Genomic DNA, 15651 nt, shown 5'->3' with positions numbered 1-15651 from the left:
GACCCGTAACGGGATCAAACATGTTATATCTACCCCATTCAAACCAGCATCTAATGGTCAGGCAGAGAGAGCAGTGCAAACTATCAAGCAGGGCTTGAAGAGGGTAACTGAAGGCTCACTGCAGACTTGCCTATCCCACGTCCTGCTTAGCTACCACACGAGACCCCACTCGCACACTGGTTATGAAAAGGTCACTTAAGACAAGGCTCTCGTTAGTTCACCCTGATCTACATGAACAGGTAGCGAGCAGGCGGCTTCAACAAAGTACATATCATGATAGCGCAAATGTGTCACGCGAAATTGAAATCAATGATCCTGTATTTGTATTGAATAATGGACAAAGTCCCAAGTGGCTTCCCGGCACTATTGTGGCCAAAGAAGGGAGTAGGGTGTTTCAGGTCAAACTTTCAAATGGACTCATTCACCGGAAACACTTGGACCAAATCAAACTCAGATTCACGGACTATCCTGAGCAACCCACTTTGGACCCTACCTTCTTTGACCCCCCCAACATGCACACTAGTGGCAACCAACACCGCGGTTAGCCATGAAGCAGAACCCATCATCCACAGCAGCCCAGCAGGACTCACCACACCAGGCAGTCCAGCAAGGCCAGCTGCACAGCAGCCCAGCGAGAGCCGAACAAACGATTCACCAAAACTAGCATTTGCACCGAGACAATCAACGAGGGAATGAAAGGCCCCAGATCGACTCACCTTGTAAATAGTTACATTGTTGACTTTGAGGGGGAGTATTGTTATATGTGTAACCTTGTATACACCTTGTACAGCCACCAGAGGGCTCACCTCCTGGAATCCCAAGGTACTTAAGGAGGCCTCTCAGGCTGGAGAGGCATTCTGGAGACCTGCAATAAAAGACTAAGGTCACACTTTGAGCTCACAATATCCAGTCAGACTCTCTATTCATACATAACACAACCCTCCCAGATTGTACTGGAGCCTGCAGGAATTAAGGGTTACTCTCCCAGACACTGCTATGGGAAACCCAGGATGAAAAATCATAGGGACATATAAAAATAATCAGAGATGGGGGAAAAGAAGGCAGTTTGACTGACAGTCTAGAACATCCAATCGGGTTATGATGAATCTCTTTGCTTGCCAATTGGCATGGGATGGGAGTGCACCACAAGGATGGGCATGTCAGGCATCCAATGGCGGGCCTTGGGGGCTGGGCAGTTAGAGGCAGGTGGTCATGTGATGAAACCGCCCGGAATATGTCGAATCAGAATTGCCGTCCCAAGTTATAAATGCAATCCTTTAAATGGTTTCCCACTTTATAGTCACACCAACTTTTTCACTAACTTCAGCAAAGTATACTCCATGTTTAAAGCACTTGTTCATTTCTATAAAGGCACAAAGGTTTCATTGTTTTCTTCCTCTTCCCCACCCACCCCACCCCCCACCAGGATGATCCATTCTCGGCACTGGACATTCACCTCAGCGACCATCTCATGCAGGAAGGAATACTCAAGTTCCTTCGGGAAGACAAGCGAACCATAGCTCTGGTGACACACAAGCTGCAGTACCTGACGCACGCCGACTGGGTAAGTAAGAGGAATGAGCGATTCAGGCCAGAGTATCTTGCCGCTGACACTTCGGGGTAGATCTAACTTTGTGCGATGGATTAAAATGGGTGATATCGAGTCGACAGCTCGTTTTACATCTCGTCCCATTTTTATTTCCATTTGACTTCAATGCAAATAAAAATCGGGAGTGATGTCACCCGATTTACACTCTCGCACAAATTCAAAATCCCCAATGGCTGCACCAGCGGTAGAGTTTTGTTCCAAGGAGAGTCAGGCTGTACATTATTTAAAAGCATTGACAGGTATGTGACAAATGGACAAGATGTGAATTGAATGGCTGTCAGGTGTCAATAGCAAAAAGACCAGCAGAAGGCCAATGCCTGTTCATACCTTAACTACTTAAGTTTTAGTGATAATTCCTGCCATAATTGCCTAACATTGAGTAGAATTAATGTTATCTTCAAACAAGCATGTTGTAACAGCAAGTTAAATTATTTAGCAGGCTTGTAATATTGAGTTCCGTGCTTTGCTCACAAGACAGCTACATAAAGCACAAGAAATCATATCCCATGTAACATTACATCAGAGACTCAGTCAAAACCTATTGAAAAGACTCTTCCTGTTTCAAAACAGTTTCTTTATTGTGTAAGTCAAGTATTATACTACTAGTTGCTTGGTGTCTTTTTGCTTCTATGTATCATGTTACTTATTAAGAAATCTGATGACTAGTTTTAGCCTGAACGTGACAGTTATGGTATTTACTGCCTTTCGAATGGTAGGAGCCCATGAGACCTCCAGGTTAATATGCCATAGTGAAGGGGTAATTGATTGTCCCATTGTATGCTACCCCACTCATGGCATATGCTTATGGTACAGAACACAAATATCTCTTGTTAGAATTCGGGGCCGAAATTCATCAACTCACCGCCTGCTGCTGCCGACTGCCGCCCACTGTCGCCGACACAGCTCTTGCAGATCCACCCAGTGCCATTTTCGAGGTGGTCTGGAGCAGGCAGGAGGGGAGAGCCACTGGGAACCGCCCGCTGATGTCAGCGGACGGCCGAGTAGCGCAGTGACTTCCCGCCCGCCGAGCTCCCATATTGATGCGGGCGGGAGTTGGCGGGACTCAGCGGCAGAACGAGGGTGGACTGCTGTGAGGAGGCTGGTCTGTCCCTGACGGTAAGTATGAAGAACCTGAAAAAAAGGTTAGTGAACATTTGATTTAAATTTCCACAGAGACTTACCTGGATGGGGTCCCCTGAAGGTCTTCCGAAATTTTTGTAATTTTTTACTAATTTTTTTTTTTCAGGTCTTCGACCCTCCTTGGGCCCGACTCCATCCTCGGCAGCACTTGGGCGGCAAGCGCCTCTGCCGCCGAGAATGAGACTTCCCTCCCACTGCCACCCAGATTGGCGGCATATGTTGTCCATTTGCCGCCCGCCGACCTTCGAGGGACCTCGGCGATGAATATCCCGCTCAAAGTACTGTCCGGTACCTTGGCAGCCATCGGCGGCACTTTGGGTGGCACTTGGCCTTTATTGCAAAGGGAATGGAGTATAAAAACAGGGAAGTCTTGCTACAGTTATACAGGGTACTGGTGAGGCCACACCTGGAATACTGCGGGCAGTTTTGGTTTCCATATTTTCGAAAGAATATACTTGCTTTGGAGGCAGTTCAGAGAAGGTTCACTAGGTTGATTCCGGGGATGAGGGGGTTGACTTATGAGGAAAGGTTGAGTAGGTTGGGCCACTACTCATTGGAATTCAGAAGAATAAGAGGTGATCATGTCGAAGCGTATAAGATTATGAGGGGGCTTGACAAGGTGGATGCAGAGAGGATGTTTCCACTGATGGGGGAGACTAGAACTACAGGGCATGATCTGAGGATAAGGAGCCGCCCATTTAAAACGGAGATGAGGAAAAATGTCTTCTCTCAGAGGGTTGTAAATCTGTGGAATTCGCTAACTCAGAGAGCTGTGGAAGCTGGGACATTGAATAAATTTAAGACAGAAATAGATAGTTTCTTAAACGATAAGGGGATAAGGGATTATGGGGACCGTGTGGGGAAGTGGAGGTGAGTCCATGATCAGATCAGCCATGATCTTATTGAATGGTGGAGCAGGCTCGAACGATGGTATGGTCTACTCCTGTTCCTATTTCTTATGTTTTTATGTTGGGCGGGCAGAGGCCTTGATCAAAATCGTCCCCATAGAATGATACAGCACAGAGGGAGGCTATTCGGCCCATCGTGCCTGTGCCTGTTAAAGAACAAATAAAGAATTTTTGAGACTCAGCTTGGCTAAGAAGCTGGCTATTCTTTTATCTTTCAGATAATTGCTATGAAAGATGGCACCATCATCAGGGAAGGCACCCTGAAGGATTTTCAGAACCACGATGTGGAATTGTACGAGCACTGGAAGACCCTCATGAACCGACAGGATCAGGAATTCGAAAAAGTAACGTGTGAACCTATAGGGACCCCTTTATGAAAGCACACTGCCCGCCAGCCTATCGGGCAACTGACCAAGGTTTTCGCTCTTTTAATTTTAATGGAGAGAAAAATACAGGGCCGTGAGCCTACGGTTTCCTGGTATGTGCTCCTTTACCCCTCGAACGATTGCCTTCCATTCATCCAAAGAGAACACTAGGGCTTGGCGAATATACACCAGGCTCCTGGTGCTGTTGCAGTGATGGACCATGCTAAACATCCACTTAGTGCTGCCCCTAATTGACCCTCTTGCACTGAGCCTCTGTGATCTGTGTGGAATAGTTTCGGAACAATCATTGCCAGTAGAGAGGCCAAGATATTGGTTATTATTTTATCATCATTACTGACCCTATAGGATGCTCATACAATGGGATCTTTGCCGTTATTGTGTATCAATGTGATTATCTATCACTTCTCTGCGTGCATCTGAAAGTACATTTCAGTCCCGTATGTGGTGGAATAGTGTCTGCAACTTTGGTATTGGTTCAGGAAGCAGAACTTTATAGAACTTCTAGGGCCGCAGTGCTTTCCCAGGCTTTAGCCCATTTATTGCTGCTTGGAACGTTATGTTCTGGATCGAGGCATCCAATGACTGGGCATCCTCTGGTCAGTGTTGAGGGAGAATGACATTTGCCAAATAATGAGATTCTGATGCATGCAGAAAGATATCAAATTGTGCAAACTTTGTATGATGAAGTGTGGTTGCTGTTTATTTTCTATTGGCTGTGATGGTTCTACTGTTCACCTGGAAAGGTGTATGTTGGAACTTTTACGGGCTTTGTCCCCTTGTTCCTAATTCGAAGAATTGGTGTAACTTCTCTCCAAAACAATGGGGTGAAATTCAACTTTGGCACAGGAGCATAACACGCAGTTAGTGATATGGCACCCATTACACACCCAGCCCGATTTTCCTTTACATTAATATCAATGAAAAGAAAAATTGGGCGAGGTGTATATTGAGCATTTTATGTCCCTGCTGAAGTATAAAATTCCATCCAATGGGTGTCATGTTAACTTTGGGCGATAGTGTTAAAAGGGCGCTATCAGAACAGCAGCCTGTTATACACCTCTCCCAACTTTGGTTTCCATGGAAGCGAAAGGTGTACAACAGCCGCCCAATCCGATATCACCCTTTTCACATGATCGCCACCACACACCAGAGCAGACCAGACAGGAGCTGGAAAAATGTCATGGAAGAATTAAAGCGTGGCATCAAAAAAAAGACAGTCATAAACCGCCAGTCGTCATTAAGTTCAGGCAGTGTCATCGATTTTGTGTGAAACCTGCCGTTTTAAAATACTTAATGTTAATTAATTCAGTTAAACTCAATGAAAACATTTGTGTGTGCTTTTCTAGGAGACTGAAGGTGAAAGCCAGACAATTCTGGAAAGAAAAACTTTGCGGCGAGCAATGTATTCTCGAGAAGCCAAAGCCCAAATGGATGATGAGGATGAAGGTTGGAGTTTCTGTCCTTATTTGGTTGCTCACTACTGCATAGAGCCACTCTCTTCTGGTCCAGGACTATTTGAAATAGAGCCAGTGCCATTTAACCAACAACATCACCGCGTGCCCCTGGCCCCACCTCAAGAAGAGGGCACCATTAATAAAACATTTTCACCAAAGCTCCAATCCCACGAAGAGAAGCTTAGAACTGAATAAAAAATTCTGTCCTCCTCATCTATGATGCAGCTTGCGTCCTGCGATGGCCATCGGCCGCGGAAGGTCTCGAGCAGACCGGTGGGCACCGCGTGACCTCTCTCTGGGGTCATCCAGGCACGTACAAGGCCCCAAAATAGAAGCAGTCAGAGTGACCAATCTCACCACTGCAGACCCTTTGCATCCCAGACCTACGAATAGCAATTTTGGCCAGGCTCGGGAGCAAACAGAGGAGATCCTCCAACCTGCCCACTTCCCCACCTATTGGGTGGACCGCTTTTCCAGGCCAAGGTAGATCACCCACCACAGACCGGAATTCAAGCAGTGGCTCAGTGGGTAACACACTTGCCTCCGAGTCAGAAGGTTGTGGGTTCAAGACCCACTCCAGGAACTTGAGCACATAAATCTAGGCTGACGCTCCAGTGCAGTGCTAAGGGAGAGCTGCATTGTCTGAGGTGCCGTCTTTCGGATGAGACGTTAAAGCGAGGCCCCGCCTACTCTCTCAAATGAACGTAAAAGATCCCATGGCACTATTTTGAAGAAGACCAGGGGAATTATCCTCAGTGTTCTGGCCATTATTTATCCCTTAATCAACATAACAAAAACAGATTACCTGATCATTATCAAATTGCTGTTTGTGGGAGCTTGCTGTGTGCAAGTTGGCTGCTGCATTTCCCACGTTACAACATGGCTACACTCCAAAAGTACAACATTGGCTGTAAAGTGCTTTGAGACACCCGGTGGTCATGAAAGGCGCTATATAAATGCAAGTCTTTCTTTTCTTTCTTTCCCCAGCTCCACTGAAATTCTGTCCCATTTCTTGCCGGCAGCCACTTTCCAGTTAGGTGGGCAGAGGGTGATTCCTTTATCTCCCATTCTACCAGCCCCCCCACTTCACTTCGCCCCCATGTCAAAGGGGTGTTTCTTTGGAAGTTCCAGGGATTTCCGAGGAATTCCACCCAGCTTGTCCTTATAAGGCTACAGCAGAACTCTCACCAGCTAAGAGTTGGTGTAACCTCTGCGGTGGGCCTGGCAAAGGCCCCAAACCTTTAGCAGTCAAAGGTAAATCGATCTGGGAGCACAGAGATTACCTTTGCTTCAAAGTCCCTTTACAATCAGGTACTTCTACATCCAGGTTCCTTGTCCCCTGTGCCTGAGTGCTTTCCCCAGCAGAAGATGCAGCAATGAAGGTTAAAGGCTGAGCCAATCGTTCAACTAGCTGGAATTCAAGCTTCCTTTCTTTCAGGGAACGGTAGCATAGTGGCTATGTCACTGGACTAGTAATCCAGAGACGTGAATTCAAATCCCCCCCACGGCAGCTGGGGAATTTAAATTCAATTAAGTAAATAAACCTGGAGTAAAAGGCTAGTATCAGTAATGGTGACCGTGAAACTACCGGATTATCATAAACATCCAAAAAGGGAAATCAGAGGAAAGGGATTGACTGGCTCAAGAGCAAAATGGACACATCTCTTGTCAGCTGGTCTCTTCTTGACCAGAGAATGGTGTTGTATGGCTTTGTAAGCCGAAAGAGAGACACAAACAATGAGAAGGGGACAGACTATAAGTAAAACTCGAGAGAGAGGCTGTTGATGCTGGGGGTTCATTTAATTTTTCAAGACTGAAATTGATAGATTTTTGTGGGGTAAGAATATCAAGGGATAGAGAGTAAGTAATGGAGTTGAGGTACAGATCAGCCATGATCTAATTGAATGACGGAACAGGCTCAAGTGGCTGAATGACCTACTCCTGTTCCTATGTTTCAATGTAAAAGATGTGACAACACATAATATCATTGGTGTTTGAAAAGATTATTGTGCACGGTTGTATAAATATTGATCAAACCTATATGAAATTCTCTTTCTCTTTCTCCACTATGATAGAGGAAATGTATTACAATTGAAATATTATCAAATGATCTCATTGTGTTTTTGCATTAGTTAACATCTTCAGCTTATAAAAAGTGTTATATAATTATAATTTCCAAATAATGTACAGTGTGAAGTGATCACTTGTATTCAAGGTGAAGTCATTGATGGAATGTCAGCCAAAATAATTTTTTTTTTCTTTCTTTCATACCCCTGAGTATAGAGGAGGATGAAGAAGATGATGAAGAAGATAACATGTCAACAGTAATGAGGCTTCGGACAAAAATGCCTTGGCGAGCTTTCTGGAGATATTTGACCTCAGGAGGGTTCTTTCTGCTCTTTTTGCTGATCATCTCCAAGTTGCTAAAACATTCTGTCATGGTAGCCATTGACTATTGCCTGGCAGCGTGGACAAGTCAGTGCACAAGCCAAAATGTTAGCACAGTGACTGACAAGGTAGGAAACTGACTGGATTTCTGGAACTCTTGCCCCCAAAAAGCTATGTTGTGGCTATGTCAATTGAAAATTTCTCAACTTAGATTGATGGATTTCTGTTAGGTAAGGGTGTTAATGGAACCAAGGTGGGTGAATGGGGTTGAGATACAGATCAGCCATAATCTAATTGAAAGGTGGAACAGGTTCGAGGACTCCTGCTCCTAATAATAAAGTACTGTAAGAATGACTCAATTGGAGCATTTTACACAGCAACCAATCTCCCACAATCAGCAATGTGATAATGACCAGATAATCTGTTTTTTTGTTAATTTGATTGAGTGATAAATATTGGCCAGGACACCAGGGATAACTCCCCTGCGCTTCTTTGAAATAGTGCCATGGGATCTTTTACCTCCACTTGAGAGAGTAGACAGGGCCTCAGTTTAATGTCTCATTGGAAAGATGGCACCTCCGGCAGTGCAGCATTCCCTCAGCACTGCACTGGAATGTCAGCCTAGATTTATGTGCTCAAGTCCTTGGAGTGGGACTTGAACCCACAACCATTCTGACTGAGAAGTGAGTGTGCTACCCACTGAGCCACAGCTGACACTGTATTTTATGAGGGTGGGCTGTACAAAAATAGCCTTGAGCCCAAATTAGCATTCACCCTAAATGAAAATGTTAATGACTACTACTTGTCGTACTAAGGGAATCAAGGGATATGGGGATAGGATGAAAAAGCAGAGTTGAGGTAAAAGTTCAGCCATGATCTTATTGAATGGCGGAGTAAGTTTGATGGGCCCTATGGCCTACTTCTGCTCCTATTTCTTATGTTCTTGTGTACTAGGGTAGGTCTTAAACTTGCTGTCTAGGTATAAATCTGGCATTGCGGAGAGGCTGCCCGTTACAGAAACCGCCTAGAATGAAAATCAGATCTTTTCTATAACAGGTGGGCGATGTACAACTGCGCCTCAGTGACAATATGAAAATCTACCCCAGTGCCTTTCACATAGAAAAACGTCCCAGGGCATTTGGCACAGGCATAAGGAAGGTGGACACTGAGCTGAAGAAGGAGCGACTAGGAAGGATTGACCTAAAGCTTGGTCAAAGAGGTGGCTTTGAGAGTGCCTTTAAGGAGGAGTGAGAGGAGGTGAAATGCAGGGTTTTAGGGAGGAAGTTCCAGACTTATTGTTAATTTAATACATGGATAGTGCCTATTTTCCTCTGAAATCAGGACTATTTAGAATCTGTAAGATCTTGGGAAGGTTAACAAAGTATTATTTGGTAGGAAGAATGAGGAGAGGCATATGAAGTAAATGGTACAATTTTAAAGGGAGTGCAGGAACAGAAAGACCTGGGGTGTACGTACACAAATCTTTGAAGGGGGCAGGACAAGTTGAGAAGGCTGTTTAAAAAAAAGTATATTGGATCCTTGGTTTTATTAATAGAGGGATCGAGTACAAAAGCAAGGAAGCTGTGCTAAACCTTTATAAATCACTGGTTCAGCCTCAGCTGGAATATTGTGTTCAATTCTGGGCACTGCTCTTTAAGAAGAATGTCAAGGGCCTAGAGAGGATGCAGAAGAGATGTACTAGAATGGTACCAGCGATGAAGAACTTCAGTTACGTGGCAAGATTGGAGAAGCTAGAGTTGTTCTCCTTAGACCGGCGAAAGTTAAGAGGAGATTTGACTGTGGTGCTCAAATCATGAAGAGTTGAATTTTGAAGAAGAACGGGTGAGTTCTCCCCGATGTCCTGGCCAACATTTATCCCTCAGCCAACAGCACTAAAAAACGCATGGCCTCCTCATTCATATCATTTGCTTTTGGTGGGAGCTTGCTGTGCGCAAAATGGCTGCTGTCTTCTACATTACAACAGTGACTACACTTCAAAAGTACTTCATTTGCTGTAAAGTGCTTTTTTTGGGGCATTCTGAGGGGTCCTGAACGGTGCTGTATAAATGCAAGTTACACAACGATCACGGGGAACTGTCCTCCCAGGGTCAGCAAGGATGCAGAGGAAGACTTTGTGCCACTTGCAGCAAGGACATTCGCAGCTAAAATATAGCACAGAGCTGGCGCAGTTGGCGACTGCACTGATTGGCTATCCTTCCTGCCCCCTCCTCTTTTCTGGCATGCTGTAATGCTGGCCTGTGGGGACAGTGTCCTGGATTGGCAAACAGTGCCACCCGCCCCCACCCCCACCTCATGCAGCGATACCCTCCCCGTACCCACCTCATGCAGTGATACCCGCCCTGCACCCACCTCATGCAGTGCCACCCACCTCATGCAGTGCCACCTGCCCTGCACCCACCTCATGCAGTGATACCCGCCCTGCACCCACCTCATGCAGTGCCACCCACCTCATGCAGTGATACCCGCCCTGCACCCACCTCATGCAGTGATATCCTCCCTGCACCCACCTCATGCAGTGCCACCCACCTCATGCAGTGCCACCCGCCCTGCACCCACCTCATGCAGTGCCACCCACCTCATGCAGTGCCACCTGCCCTGCACCCACCTCATGCAGTGCCACCCGCCCTGCACCTACCTCATGCAGTGCCAACCACCTCATGCAGTGCCACCCACCTCATGCAGTGCCATCTCTAGCAAACAGACAGGTCAACTGCAAAAGCTGCCAATGCATTGAAATTCCTTTTGAACCTTTTCTGAATGAGGTCCAGAAGGATTTTCATCCCTGAACTCCCTTTAAAATTGTACCATTTAATCCCTGTATGCTGACACTTGCCTTTAATTGCACTCAACCCTTTAAATTGCAATTACCTCTGCAATTGTGTGCATCCATCACTAGTGTCCTCCCTGTACACATCCAAATCTACAACTGGAACTATGCACAACAAAAATAATGGGGTAGAAATCCGTCTTGGGGAGGTGGCACACTGTGGCTGGAATCATATAGGATGGAATATTGGGCGGGTGTTACAGCTGGCGGCCAATGCGATCCCGCCCGTGGTGTGCTGTCTCCCCAAAGTGAATTTTTACCCCGTGAGTTGGCCTCGGCAAATTGGGTGCAAACAGCGCAGGTCACTTTGCGTGAGCTTTCTAACCCTTCAAGGCTAAGCAACACCTGCTTCAGAAAATTTACAACAACAACAACAACTTGAAAACATCACAAGGCACTTCACAGGAGTGTTATAAGACAAAACAAATAAATTTGACACCGAACCACATAAGAAGAAAGTCTAGCAGATGAGAGGTAGGTTTTAAGGAGCGTCTTAAAGGGGGAAAGAGAGGTAGAGAGGTGGCGAGATTTAGGGAGGAAGTTCCAGAGCTTAGGACCCTTGGCATCTGAAGGCACGGCCACCAATGGTTGAGCAGTTTTAATCAAGGATGCTCAAGAGGGCAGGATTTGAGGAGTACAGTCATCTCGAGTGGTAGTGGGGCTCAAGGAGATTCACATAGGCAGTCCCTCGGAATCGAGGAAGACTTGCTTCCACTCTAAAAATGAGTCCTTAGGTGGCTGAACAGTCCAATACGAGAACCTCGGGAGGTTGTGGGGCTGAAGGAGATTAAAGAGATAGGGAAGGGCAAAGCCATGGATGGATTTGTAAACAAGGATGAGAATTTTGAAATCAAGGCGTTGCTTAACTGGGAGCCAATGTAGGTCAGTGAGCACAGGGGTGATGGGTGAGTGGGATTGGGTGTGAGTTAGGATATGGACAATCGAGTTTTGGATCACCTCAAGTTTACCTAGGGTAGAATGTGGAAGGCCAGCCAGGAGTGCGTTGGAATAGTCAAGTCTAGAGGTAACAAAGGCATGAATGAGGGTTTCAGCAACAGATGAGTTGAGGCAGGGGCGGAGACAGGCGATGTTACGGAGGTGGGAATAGGCGGTCATAGTTAAAATGAGTGGGCGGGAAAATTGCGAGCGATGCGCCCGTTACTTGTCCCATGGGCCTGGCACCCCATAGCGGCAACTGCTCACATACCCGGTCCCGTAAATTAGTCCTACATTAATGCAGAAGGTCGATGGGTTAACAGAGACAAGTGTTTATCAGTGGCTGCCATCTCTTGGAACTTGCTTGCCCGCCTTTGGGATCAGAGTGGAATTTCCCAGAGTTTTTTTTCCTCATTTGGTGTAAGGTTTCCTGCTTGGCTATTTGCCTCTCCCAGGGGATTGTGGGAGTGGTGGGGCTTGGTAATGTGTGTGGAGGTTGCAGCAATGTCCGGATGCACAGGGCTGATGCACCAACTGGGCTTTTCTAGGCCCTTATTGTATCTTCGTAACAATCAGACTGTTCCTTTCTATCCTGTTGACAATGAAGATCCCTTGTGGTACCAAACTCTGTTCTAACTTCAGAAAGGTGGCAGTGTTCAGATGTTCAGGTGTTTGCATTGCTACGTGTGGTATACTCCTAGGGTAATCAAAAACTAGGGACCATAAATCTAAGAAAGTCACTAATAAATCCAATTGGGAATTAAGGAGATGCTTCTTTACCCAGAGAGTGGTGAGAATGTGGAACTCGTTACCACATGAAGTTGTTGAGGCGAATAGCACAGATTCATTTAAGGGGAAGTTGGATAAGTACACGAGGGAGATAGACATAGATGGCTATGCAGATAGGGTTATATGAAGTAGGGTGGGAGGTAGCTTGTACAGAACATGAACACCAGCATGTTGGGCGTAAATACCGGCATAGGCATGTTGGACCGAATGGCCTGTTTCTGTGCTGTAAATTCTATGTAATTCTATGTATATAAATGTCTTCCCTTTATAATGGAAGATTAATATTCTGAGGAGGATTGGCAGAGTAGATGCTGAGAGGTTGTGTCCCCTGGCTGGAGAGTCTAGAAATAGGGGGCACAGTCTCCGTTAAGGAATCGGCCATTTAAGACAGTGATGGGGAGGAATTTCTTCACTTAGAGGGTTGTGAATCTTTGGAATTTTCTACCCCAAAGGGCTGTGGATACTGAGTCGTTGAATATATTCAAGGTGAAAAGAGATAGATTTTTGGACTCTAGGGGAATTAAGGGATATGGGGATCGGGCGGGAAAGTGGAGTTGAGGTCGAAGATCAGCCATTAACTTATTGAATGGCAGAGCAGGCTCGATGGGCTGTATGGCCTACTCCTGCTCCTAATTCTTATGTTCTTATATCTTTAGGGAGAAAAGAAGAACAAAGAAAAATTGATCTATTGAGTTAATATTCTGTGACGGGGAGAGATTCCCTTTTAAACTCTCATGGGCAGAGATCGTCACCAATATTAACATTTACTACACTTACATCAAATTGTATCTTCTATGTTAACAGAGCAATTAACACAATCAATGGAATAGTGCAGAGAGGAGTTTGAAAAGAGGACATTCAGATATTTGATACGATAACATTGCTGACTGTCATTCCTACCCTTTCAAAATTGTTTGATAGTTTAGAGGTTTTATATTTTAATGATGTGATTTGAAACTTCAGAATTTAATTCTCCCACTGGATAACCAAATTGTCATACTGATCAGGTTATATTGCTGAAGGGTTTGAATAATTCTGCTAATATTCTCTTTCACTACTTTGCAAATCTACTATTCCTTTCTATCTATACTCCTTAGATTCAACAACATCACTACAAAATGTGGTACAGCATCCTGTGTAGTGTGGGGATCATGTTATGCCTCATCACATCTTTAACTGTGGAATGGATGGGCCTAACTGCAGCCAAAAACCTGCACCGCAACCTCCTAAACAAGATCATCTTAGCACCAGTGAGGTAAGCTGCAACGTAGTTTTGAATTATATTTATGAAGCTTCACTAATGGAGCTACAACAATAGCAACAACTGGCATTTATATGGCGCCTTTAATGTAGCAAGATATCTCAAGGCACTTCAGAAGGGCGTTATCAGAAATATTTGTCACCGAGTCACATATGGAGACATTAGGGCAGATGACCACAAGCTTGGTTAAAGTGGTAGGTTTTAAGGAGCATCTTAAAGGGGGATAGAGAGGCAGAGAGGTTTAGGGAGAGAAATCCAGAGCTTAGGGCCTAGGCAGTTGAAGGCACGGTCGCTAATGGTGCGGTGAAGGAAATCGGGGATGCTCACGAGACCAGAATTTTACATCGGATAAACAGATCAGAAACAGGCCATTCGGCCCAACCAGTCCATGCTGACGTTTATGCTCCACCCATCTTTTCTCATCTAACTCTATGAGCACAGCCCACTTTTCCCTTCTCATATGCTTATCTAGCCTCCCGTTAAATGCATCTATACTATTCGCTTCAACCACTCTCTGTGTAAAGAAGTTTCTTCTGAATTCCCTATTTGATTTCTTGGTGATTATCTTATATTGATGGCCTCTAGTTTTACTCTTCCTCACAAGTGGAAACTCTCTCTGTATCTGCTCTGTCAAAACCTTTCATAAAATTAAAAACCTCTACTAGTTCACCCCTCAGCCTTCTCTTTTCAAGAGAAAAGATACCCATCCTGTTCATCCTTTCCAGATGGGTATAACCTCACATTTCTGGTATATCAGCCAGTGCCTCTATATCGATTTTATAATATGGCGACCAGAACTGTACATAGAAACATAGAAAATAGGTGCAGGAGTAGGCCATTCGGCCCTTTGAGCCTGCACCGCCATTCAATAAGATCATGGCTGATCATTCCTTCAGTACCCCTTTCCTGCTTTCTCTCCATACCACTTGATCCCCTTAATCGTAAGGGCCATATCTAACTCCCTCTTGAATATATCCAATGAACTGGCATCAACAACTCTCTGCGGCAGGGAATTCCACAGGTTAACAACTCTCTGAGTGAAGAAGTTTCTCCTCATTTCAGTGCTAAATGTCCTACCCCTTATCCTAAGACTATGTCCCCTGGTTCTGGACTTCCCCAACATCAGGAACATTCTTCTCGCATCTAACATGTCCCGTCCCATCAGAATCTTATATGTTTCTATGAGATCCCCTCTCATCCTTCTAAATGCCAGTGAATAAGGGCCCAGTTGAGCAAGTCTCTCCTCATATGTTAGTCCAGCCATCCCTGGAATCAGTCAGGTGAACCTTTGCTGCACTCCCTCAATAGCAAGAAAGTCCTTCCTCAGACTAGGAGACCAAAACTGAACACAATATTCCAGGTGAGGCCTCACTAAGGCCCTGTACAACTGCAGTAAGACCTCCCTGCTCCTATATTCAAATCCCCTAGCTAAGAAGGCCAACATACCATTTGCCTTCTTTACCGTCTGCTGTACCTGTGTGCCCACTTTCAGTGACTGATGAATCATGACACCCAGGTCTCGTTGCACCTCGCCTTTTTCTAGTCTGCCGCCATTCAGATAATATTCTGCCTTCGTGTTTTTGCCCCCAAAATGGATAACCTCACATTTATCCACATTATACTTCATCTGCCATGCATTTGCCCACTCACCTAATCTATCACCCTGCAGCCTCTTACATCCTCCTCACAGCTCACACCACCACCCAGTTTGGTGTCATCCGCAAACTTGGAGATTTACACTCTATTCCGTCATCCAAATCGTTAATGTATATTGTAAAGAGCTGGGGTCCCAGCACTGAGCCCTGCGGCACCCCACTAGTAACTGCCTGCCATTCTGAAAAGGACCCATTTATCCCGACTCTCTGCTTCCTGTCTGCCAACCAGTTCTCTATCCATGTCAGTACATTACCCCCAATACCATGCGCTTTGATT

The 15651-nt window shown here is 45.4% G+C and overlaps 1 protein-coding gene across 3 annotated transcripts in view; it reads left to right on the top strand.

Moving 5' to 3' along the window:
• The window catches only part of LOC139278615 (ATP-binding cassette sub-family C member 9-like), a 250863-nt gene that overhangs the window by 169406 nt on the left and 65806 nt on the right, over window positions 1-15651 (top strand). For all 3 annotated transcript variants that reach the window (XM_070897599.1, XM_070897597.1, XM_070897598.1), the window contains 5 exons: window positions 1427-1564; window positions 3876-4001; window positions 5390-5489; window positions 7781-8013; window positions 13556-13713. In XM_070897599.1, the coding sequence (XP_070753700.1) occupies window positions 1427-1564; window positions 3876-4001; window positions 5390-5489; window positions 7781-8013; window positions 13556-13713 (755 nt within the window). The remainder of the gene's footprint in view (window positions 1-1426; window positions 1565-3875; window positions 4002-5389; window positions 5490-7780; window positions 8014-13555; window positions 13714-15651) is intronic.

This window comes from Pristiophorus japonicus, chromosome 13, assembly GCF_044704955.1.
Source record: "Pristiophorus japonicus isolate sPriJap1 chromosome 13, sPriJap1.hap1, whole genome shotgun sequence".
In the NCBI taxonomy this organism is placed as follows: domain Eukaryota; kingdom Metazoa; phylum Chordata; class Chondrichthyes; family Pristiophoridae; genus Pristiophorus; species Pristiophorus japonicus.
Note: the sequence above shows the minus strand (reverse complement) of the source record. Positions and strands in the feature narration are given on the sequence as shown.